The sequence below is a fragment of the Erigeron canadensis genome, chromosome 4 (genome assembly GCF_010389155.1).
Source record: "Erigeron canadensis isolate Cc75 chromosome 4, C_canadensis_v1, whole genome shotgun sequence".
In the NCBI taxonomy this organism is placed as follows: domain Eukaryota; kingdom Viridiplantae; phylum Streptophyta; class Magnoliopsida; order Asterales; family Asteraceae; genus Erigeron; species Erigeron canadensis.
In genome coordinates, this window is record NC_057764.1 from 15,653,624 (window position 1) to 15,664,812 (window position 11,189).

An 11,189-nucleotide genomic window follows, 5' to 3' on the forward strand; every position below is an offset into this window, starting at 1 on the left:
AAAACTGTTAATTAATTAATCAAAAGCCTAATAACAAAACTTAAAAAATATCATAAACTATGAATACATACAGTAACTATCGATATACTTTTTGTTTACTTTTTTGGTCGCCCCGTACAACGTACGGGGTTTAATCTAGTAACCAATATGCAAAAATGATATTGAATATATAAAGTTTCTGAATATATGTACACACAAAGAATAGGAAACAACAAAATGGTCTTTTCTAGAAATTCTCCTCTGGAATGCTGGATAAGTTGGGCTTCCATGCATGCTGATGGTGATAATGGTCGTCACAATCATGGATATCGAATTGTTCACTAGAATCAATTAAACGATCCAATAATTGATCCATAGGTATATCATGAAGATTCTCAACCTTACCCAATAATTCTTCTAGCTTCTTTTTGCTCAATTTAATCTTCACTTCTCTAGTTTTCCCATTATTATTGCTGCTGCTATTTCCATTTATAGAAACCGAGGGACTTTTCGAATGGTTTTTGACCTTTTCGTCTGCTAAAAGACTTTCTTTGTGTTCAAGATTGGGGTCAGAGTAGTACACCCATTGATCATTTTCATCATCATCAGCCCAAACCAATCTGGATCGTCCTTTTAAACAACAGTTACCCATCGATCGATCGAGACGGCTAAATGATGACCGAGAATGTGACCGGCAAACTCGAGTGTTGTTGGTTCTAATATACAAAGATTAATTTGATGAATTGAGTTGAATAGAATGGAGGAAGAATCATTGGGTTAGTTTGAAATGTATATATATACTGATCGATATACATATAGTGTGATTTATATGGGGGAGGGTGAGGTAAGGGAGGACCTAGTAAAGCAATTGAGGTGGAGGGTTAGTTGACCAAAGAAATTAAAGGAGGCTACGTGGCTCCATGTTGAAACTGCTTTGACGGGTTCCATTTTAACAAGCCATAGCTTGGTGGCTTGGCTTGAATCAGTCAAGCCGGCTTAATTAATTATATTTTTAACTTCACGTACTTGTAGTCTTGTAGACACGTATAACTTATTATATCTTCTAATATCTATCTAATGTTAATAGCGTCGACGAATATTTTAAAAGGTATAATGTTGCCAGCATTATCTATCATAATAAAATTATAAATTTTCCAGGATATAATATTATGTTAGCTAGTATTAATATTGACACAAGGAAATGAATATCTGTATGAATTGATATCAGTTTGTGTTTAATGTAACAGTCGTATGCTAATATTGTTTTGGAAGGTGCAATAGGGTCTAAGAATGAAATAAAGTTTGATTAAAGTGAAAAGATCGGGAAACGAACACTACTGTCATCATTTTACACAGTTTTTTAAGCAACCGTGTAAAATAAGCATAGACAAGTATCCAATTTTGTAGTAATATACGATAAATTCAAATAGTTGAATTAGGTTTGAATAATTAACTTATAGAAAATGATACGAGTATTATTTATTCAAATTTTCTGTAATGAAATGACATAAACTTAGTGGATAATAATATTTGACGCCGAGCCGAACTTGGAAAAGAAAAGCACGAGTAATCGTCTGAACGGCATAGTGTGAAAGGTATATAACTTTGGATCTTCAGGAAATGTTGCTATATTCATATTGAAATCTTTAGAACTACTATTTGTCTATTTTCTTATTTGTATATTACTGTATTACTTTTATGATAGAAAAAAATATTCAAACTGTAGAATAGTTTTAATTTCAAAAATAAACACAACACTTATACATAAGTAAATAACTGAATATATCTACAATAACACCGTCCGACAAACTCCCTCCCTCAGATAAATAGTAAATCAGTATGTTTCGTCTGTTATGGATTAATGATTAAGCAGACTGCAAGCTTGTTTCTTTTTTCATGTTTTTCCTTTATCTATTTAAAAAAAGTAATGTCTCAATTGTATTGGTGGGATAATATGTACTCCGGTATATATCTTCCTCGGTTCTATTAGAAATATTCTATTTTGATTTTTTCATTTTTTATTTATAAACTTTAACATTAAATATAGTTTTTTGTGTTATATGAAAATTGATGAAATTTATAACAAGAAAAACATTTCTAACACGCATTCAATTAATGTAACATTCATCAACTATAATCTAACATAAACAAAATTATTTATGATGAAAGTTTCAAACTTTAAAACATGACATGGAATGATGGAACTTATATAGGTAATATTTATACTCGTGATGTAGTATGAACTTATTAACCTTATATCGATTTGCCGTCACAAAGTACATACGGGGAAAAAATTATTTGTCGTTGATTGTTATATCTCATTTTTAGTCAAGTATACATTCTAGTTTAGGTGAGAAAGTTTACATGATTCAGTTATCAAAAATGTTAGGGGTAAGAGTGTAATCGACAAAATATATCGGCAAGAATTGACAGATCGGCTCACTACACCCTACACTTTGGCAAAATTCGGCAAGAACCACCGGCAACTTCAATCGGCCAAGAATAGCCGATGCATGTGAACGTTGGACATCTTGAAAATGGTGATGTTGACTGTTCACTTTGGCGAAATGGTGTGACATATTATTGATAATAATAATGAAATAATATATCCTTCTTTTTGCCGGCTCCAAATTGCAAACTACAACCTTCTTTTTGGCATAAAGTTGGCTAAATTTGGTATATTTTTGTTATGTCACATGTCGAATTATAAGTTTACACTAGAATAAAATAAGTTTACACTACAACTTTGCCCTAGAATAAAATAAGTTTACACGACAATTGTCCACGTATGATATCATATCTGCTGATTTGTTTAGGGGCGTACTATTGACACCAAGGAATTTGGCTATTGACTCCATACCTTAAAAGGGGCGAAATTCGCCCCTTCTGCTAGTGACGGTCAACCTTTATTCAACGTCATTAATTAAATTTGACTTTTACCTTGGGCAGAAGGGGCGAAATATCTTGGCCAGAAGGGGCGAAATTCGTCCCTTTTGAGTATATATTTAAATTCCTAATCCATACATATTAAAGGTGCGTAAAAACCGATCCGAAAAACCAAAAATAGAAATAAAGATAAAACTGAACCAAGAAACCGAAAACCAAATAAAGGATTGGTTTGGTTTTGGTCTTCTAGAAACCGAAAGGATCGGTTCGGGTTTCGGTTTCATACATAAAACCGAAACGAACGGAAATTATATATGACTTAACTTATTATATATTTGTGTTCTAGTGTTAATATTTAGTACATGGTCTTTGGTTCATTCAAACATTAAAGAAGAATATGTGGAAGTATCAATATACTCACTCATGATATACCCATACGGAGCTTTAGCTCCGTACCCGAAGCAAAATACGAAGTCATCTTCGTACAGGTAAAAACACTTATACCCATAACGGAGCTCGATCTCCGCTTAACATGACTACCCCGGAGCCCCAAAGGTAACGAATACCCAGCTCCGAGGAGATATACAAGAAAGATCAGATAAAGATCTTTCCCATGATAATCTTATTAAACATATATCGAAGCTCCTATATACTCGGACACAATTTGGTAACAAGATTACCACAAATCTCCTCAAGAAGGAAACAAGATATTCACAAAGGAGGAAGAGATTTACCCTAATTCTCTTACCAAGTTACCATCCTCTCCAAGTTATTTACCCTCTATATAAATAGAGGACGAAGCCTCACGGCAAAAATATAATCAACAATACATTCGATATACAAAAGCCTACAAATCATTCATAGTTTATTCGACCTTCGTATAAACCCTAAATAAAACCCACAAACCCTAAGTCGAACATAACGACTTAGGACCAATAAATCATAGGCATAAAACGGTCTCCGAGCCTCTGACCGTAAGAGAATCACTGATAAACACCAACAACCACACTCACACATCCGGTTGGACCATAGTGCGATTATTTGATCAAACACTCGTTATGTTTGAAAACGAGAACATGATTATAATATTATTATTCATGCAATCTTCTTTCACTGTTGTTAATATCTTTGAAAGTATATTCTGGTTGTTTAGATTAATGCAGCCATTATGGTTCTTTTATCATCAATACTCTTATTTATACTATCTCCGATTTGAAAAACCAAAAACTGAATCAACGGATTGGTTTGGTTTCGGCTTCAATTTCATATATAAAAACCAATGGTAAAAACCAAACCGACTTAAGTAATACTATGTCCTTACGTGTTCTTCTTCAGCCAGAGATAAACGTCTAGCAAACGCATGACCATACACATCATCTATGTCATAATATGTGTATGATATATCACATTTACTCTCCAATCATATGCCTTTGAATAATGACCATGCAACTTGAAAGGACAATTACATTTTTTCAATAAAACTTTTTTTGATGTTCGTCCTCCTCTTACGGTATACTCTACCACCATCACACATGAATAATACCATAGAAATATCATCGCCTGCTTTTTTGTTTGATCTACCCTTGACTAGGAAATAAAACAACATTTTATATAGTTATGAGTTATGACACTATTACACAAATGTAAATAGGACACCCTAAATAAAATCCGTTATTCTTATTGACTGGAACATATTACAGCCACCTAAATAGAACCCCCCAAATGGAGCCCGCTATCCTTATTAATTAGGTCATATTAAGGCTACCTAAATAGAACAGCCTAAATAGAACCCGTTTTTCTTATTAACCGGGACATATTAAAGGCACCTAAACAATAACCCTAAATAAAACCTGCTTTTTTCAACACCGGTCATATTAAAACCACTTTTAGGAATCCTAATGAAACCTCAAGTTAAATAGAATTTGATTTTTGGTGTAAGACCATGGCCAACGTCCCGCCCTATTTCTTCTTAAATTTTTTAAACATTGGTCTTTCCCTCCCTCAAATTAGATTTTCTCAAAATCAAAATCATGCCCTTAAAAAAAATCAAAATCATACAGACTAGCTATCTCTATCTTCCTTGACTCCTTTTAAGCCCATTGAATTAAAATGTCTCGTTGAGCGTTCTCTCACAATCATGTATGTCTTTTTTATCTTTTTCAAATTAGCCTCCATTAATTATTAGGGCTGATATTGTCAGATAAAAGGGGCGAATCTGTGAATGTCTTTCGTTCTTTCTGCCCTTAAATTGTCGGATAAAAGTGACATACAGGTAATAGGGGTATGAGAAAAATTGTTGAAATTGTGTGAACTTTCGTTGACCCGACTACCATATGTCTTCGGATCTTTGAGCCTGTAGGGTCATACACAATTGAACATATATAATATTTAACCATAAAGCTACAGAATGATATTTGATCATTTACGCATTTAATTAAATAGTTTTAATTAATTTATACGTTTATAAATTAACGCGAGTTAATTGAGGATAAACGGATAAAACGACAACCATTATTTATAGTAGTCGATTAAAGTTAGTTTTAATTGATTGATAAATAACTTATTAATTAAATGAGTTTAATTTATTAATTGAGTTAACAGGTTGGATAATTAATAAATGTCCATATTTAATTAATAGTTAATTAATTAAATAAGGAAAGTCCGGTCTGACCCACATATTCTCATGGGGCGGTTCTAGATCAATCCTAGGAGGGGGAGGATGAAATTTGCAAGGGATTTTTAGGGTTTTTGGTTTCATAATTTGATTAGAATACTTCCCTATAAATACCTTATGAAATCCCTAATTAATTCATTTATTCATAAATCCTTAACACAGACATAAAGGTGAAAATCTTATTTCTCCCTTTTGTGTGTGTCAAACAAAACATCCCAAAATAAGCAAAACCCCAAAATTGTTTTAGCTATAGGGGTTCGAATTCCACTAGGTGGAATTGTAAGGATTTCGTTTGTTGTGGTCGTAAGCTTCAAGGTGTCTAGCAGATCCTTCGTTAAGACATTGTTCGTGTATGCACTTACGGAGGGTTCCACACTTGGAATCTCGTTTCCGAAATCTTCCACATCACGAGGGATCTTGTCTACCGCAACGAGGTCAGTTTTGTATTTATTAAGTTACTTATATTGCATTGCATGGTGATCTTGGTCCGAGATGTTAGAACTATTAAATGTCTCTTAAAATATTACCACACGTTTTTAATAGTTGCTAATAGTTTATTAACACGCTTCCGCTTAGCAATTTGATTTGTATTTTAAAATTTGTTTTAAAACTGGGTCGTTACCCGACCCCTTTTATGTTAGCCGATTAATGAAATCCCAACAAAAGTGTGGGGTCAGATGGGGCAAATTTCGCCCCTTTTGCTTATAAATTCCCCCCTTCTGCTCAAAATTTTGCCCATTCTGCTCTGACATATCAGGTTGAAGTGACGTAAAGTTGACAACATTAAAATAAAAAATGTCAGGTCAAATGAGGCGAAATTCGCCCCCTCTGCTCTTAAAATTCGCCCCTTCTGAGAGATGTCAATAGAAAAAAAAAGGTATCAATAGGAAGCCCCTTTGTTTATTTAAAAAACGATTGCCGAGTAGCCGACCAGCTTTTCTGCCCATAAATCCTGTTTTAGCTTTACTATATTTTATACCAATTCAAAGACAAGTTTGTTGTCATATTAAATTTTCTATAAACTAGTTAAACTAGTTCTACAATGATCACATCATCATTCAGTTTACCATGTCAAGTTAAAGAAAATATCTAGAACATCATCTGTTTATCTATGTCGCCCGGAGTAAAAAAATATCTTAAACTAATACAGGCAATTTAACATATATATATGATGAATCATCATATAGAAATTATTTTTCACTGAGATTAGTTACAAATCCTAATCAACGTTTCCTTAAAGTTTAATTTGATAAATTCCTTGATGAGTTAGGAATAAAATCTTTATTTTATCAATTTTTTTGGATAAATCTGAGTGATAAACCTTAAAATGATAGAAATAAATGTTAATTTCTTTCATTGAATTTTTATCATCAGTTTTTCTTAGAAACCGTTATCGATCCATGACACCATGGTTTAGTTGCAACTTTTGGTCCTTTTTAGCAGTATTATCTATTGGCATCCGTTAAATGCTCCATATGCCGTCATTGTGGTCATATTCTAGTTGTTTTGGAGTTTTTTACTTTGTGATTTTTTTTAGAAGATCAAAAGTTTGAACCTACCACATGTAAATATGGCGAGGGAATGTTAAGAAAGCTATACTCATCTACACATGAGACAATAAACTCTTTGGGGCATTGCCCGCTATGATTCGAACCCGACATGAATGCACCAAAGTTTGAATCGTTGGTCACTTATCCGTTCTGCCTTAAAATAAATTAGAAAGGTGCGGCGGTGACAGGTGGTAGTGGCGTGCGGCGATAACGGGTGGTAGTGGCATGCGGCTGTAACGGCAGTGGTGGAGGTGATAGTGGCGATGGCAATGTAATGCCGTCGACAATGGCAGTAACGAATGTTAGCGTGCACGCGGTAGCATCGACGGTGGCGGTGGTGACGGTGGCGGTGGCGGCGATTGGTGGTGATGGTGGCGCCAACAAGTAGTGTAAGTTATTAATATAATGTGGTTTTGATAAAGTGTATAATATTGAAACTTAAAATTCAATGACATGAGATTTGCTGTATAAATTAATACGAGACAATAAAGTACCCGTGTATTATGGCGGTGAGATGGTGGGGGTGATAGGTCATAGAGTATAATAGATAATAGGAGGTGATTGGTTATAGAGTGTGTTAGCCAAATGCCTTGGCCGTTCGGGCTCCGCCCTTGAATTTAAAAATTTGTCGAAAGTATATCGAATGACATATCTAATGAAAGAGAATGAAATTTAAAGAACACCTATAATTTTTATAATTTATCAATATATAGTTTTTGAAATAAAAGATTTTGAATGAATTAGAAGAATAAAATAATTAATGAAGGAGAGAGAAAAATAAATGATTGAGATTTGAGGAGTGAAAAAAAAATGAGTGGTTGAGATTTATTTTAAAGGTATTATTTGAATGTCAAATTTTAAAAAGTTGAAAGTTCAAAAATGGATTTGTTTTATAATATAGTATAGATATAGATAGATACTTAGATTATAGTTTGCATTTGTGTGGGTTGAAATTGTTAGGGGTATTTTGGGTACATTAAATAAATGAATGTAAAGAATGTTGAATTTGTGGGGGGTGATTTAAGTATTTAAAAATCTTAATTAAATAAGGAGAATGATTGAATTTGTTTTATAAGGTATTATAGATATAGATATAGATGATATATATGTCTCTCAGATAAATCAGTGTCATTTTATAAAGGAACCACTCTTGCAATCAACTCGAATTCAAACGTTCTACCAAATACACCTAATACCCTTATTAAATGCATCCTGCCACCTACAAGTTTTTATTTCCAAAGTTTTATATTCGTAATTTTGTAGAGTAAACTAGCTAATTGAAACGACTCGACTCAATTTAGGAAAATACGATTTTTTAAATTTTTTTTTTTGTTTTGGCCGTAAATTTATGATCCATGGCCGTAAATTTATGGCTTAAAATACATCTAGCCGTAAAATTTGCAACGTAATTTGCTCTTGGATTTTTTTCGTCCCTGTTTGAAAACAACTCAAAATTGCAAGGGCCGTAAATTTACGCTCCCATGTAAATCAATGGGCCGTAAATTTATGGTCAGGGACCGTAAATGTATGGTCTGACCTGCACATTTCCATTTTAGCCAAAAATTCATATTTCACTTTCAATGCTTCAAATTCTTTAAACCAAAACACCAAAATGAGTAAAATTATATATTACAACATAATTGATAGTCCAAAACCTTAACCATTGAAATATACATTAAAACGACCAAACGGGTCATTCGCCCGTAGTTAACAAAAGTGGCAAATGGGTGATTTAACCCTTTTTAGTTGCATACATAATTCAACAAAACTAATGACTTCCAAAACATAATAATATATTTGTTTTACCAAAAACAACAAGTATCAAGAGCCAAAATGTACCAAGGAATTGTCTACACCATTACCCAAGATGTCAACCTTCAAAAGCAATAATCAACAATCTTCTATCTTAGCTTTACTTGATCAACTCCTTCTCCTTGCTACTACCACTTCCTATAAAAGTTAAACAACTAAAAATGTAAGCAATAAAGCTTAGTAAATGCATATATGTATGGTCAAAATATCTATATAACTATAACACAATAAAAGCACTTGAGCCATTCAATTAACAACCAAAACAACAATATCAAATCATGATCATATTACTTCTACTTGACCAAGGACATATGCTAGTAGGTATCTCATCATCTACTAGTCTTATACTCAATGTATGCTAGTAGGTATATCATCATCTACTAGTCTTGCATAAAACCAATGTATATGCTAGTAGGTATATCATCATCTACTAGTCTTACACAAATTTAATATACAAATGAAGTCATAGGAATTATTCATTAATGACCTCCATATTACAACTATGAAATTATACATATGCACTCACCTTGATTATGGCTAGTTGATACTAGATGGCTATTAGACTCAATACAATGATCTTCACCACCTATACACAATTCAACACATATTATATATAACTATGAGTTTCATGAACTCCTTTCTTTCACATTTTCTAACTAAATTCACCATAACATTAATTACTATGGTGTTTGACTATACCATTTCATAATTTTCATAATAATTTCATAACATTCTTCTCGCCAAACACCTAAAATGTGTAGCTTATCACTATGGGGTTTTACCATAAAGGCTTTATTTTCATTAACCCCAAATTCTCCCATTCTTTATATTTTCTTTAGGGTTCATCAAATTCCCCAAGTATGATGAAATCCCCAATTTCACTATTTAAGAACCCTAATTTCAACAATAAAACCCTAACTTATAATTCAATAATTAAAGGGAATTCCTTACCTCAAAGAACAATCAAGCAAACTATAAAATCTTCAAATTTCTTCTTCTTTCTCCTTGAAATTTTTGGCCACCACAACCATAATATGAACCCTCAATTGCTTATTTATTATTTGAATTAACTAATTGAAATTAGAAGAATTATTTTATGTCTTACTCTTTGATTAATCAAAAGAGATTAGAAGAATTAAAAGAAAGATGGAGAAGTTTGTAGAGAATAATGAGGATAAGGGTTCATCAACTAAAGTGGTTGGGTTATCCCTCCTGATGGCCACGTTTTCTTTTAAAATAAAAGGGTATTATACCCGCTAGCCACTAAAGTTCCAACTAAAATAACTCCTTATCTTAAAACAAAATAATAGGAAATTAATTTAATGTTAAAACTGTAACACCCCAACTAAGGCGGGACGATGAGATGTACAGAAAGTCGAGTATTCAAAACAAGGATTATAATAACATTCACCATAGCTTTATTTGATAAAAAGGAATTTACAAATGTACAAGCATGTGAACCAATTTCCAAGTACAAATGCGTCCACCATACTTTAATATTAAGTTCGCGAAACAAATATCAAGCACATGAATAGTATACTACAATGATCAAGGCGGATTCCATTGCCCATCACAAGGTTTGATATTCGACTCCAAAAGGCAATACAAACAATCATGATGCATATAAATCCTCAAAGCTTATGCTAATTCCTGAAAAGCATGAAGAAAAAGTGTCAACTACGAAAACGTAGTTGGTGAGTGCATAGGTTTTTATATAAATCTTGGTACATCACCGTTTTAATACTTAGAAAACCGATTACTATTACATTTTGAAGTACCCAAACCATATGACCGACAAAAAAATTCTCATATCATATTATCGAGTTTTTTCCAAATAACACAATGTTATTTAAAACGTTCAAAATCCATGGTAATTATAAAGTTCTCATTTGTCAAATCTTCTTGAGGGAAAAATATATCAAATGATTAATCATTTATCACATCGAAACCATTCGGTCATCAATATTTCAATATCACCAATTTCAATGACTTTCAAGATTTCATATGAGGGACGATACCCAAACCGTATGTTCAAATCAAAATATTCAAACATATTAATATCAATTTCATTTAGCCACCCGGGCATAATTTAATATCAATTTCATTTAACCACGAGGGCATAATTTACATAGTTTTTGATGAGTAAATGCTTGAGCCACTACTACTACCTTTTCATGTCCAAACAATATGTTATTTCATTTCATTTCATTACACGAGCTGTCAATCAAATGCTTTAATTACAATTGGGGTTGTGCCATGGAGACGACCATTTAAATTTAAGGTAGCTA

At 32.7% G+C, this 11,189-nt stretch overlaps 1 protein-coding gene across 1 annotated transcript; it reads right to left on the bottom strand.

Annotated features, from left to right (window-relative positions):
- Positions 1–226: 226 nt before the first annotated feature.
- LOC122597035 lies at positions 227–631 on the bottom strand. The gene has a single exon (XM_043769671.1). The coding sequence runs from the start codon at positions 629–631 to the stop codon at positions 227–229; it is 405 nt and encodes a 134-aa protein (XP_043625606.1).
- Between the last annotated feature and the right edge of the window lie 10,558 nt (positions 632–11,189).

Coding starts and splice junctions, on each gene's coding strand:
- LOC122597035 (XM_043769671.1), bottom strand. CDS start 631: ATGGGTAACTGTTGTTTAAAAGGACGATCCAGATTGGTTTGGGCTGAT.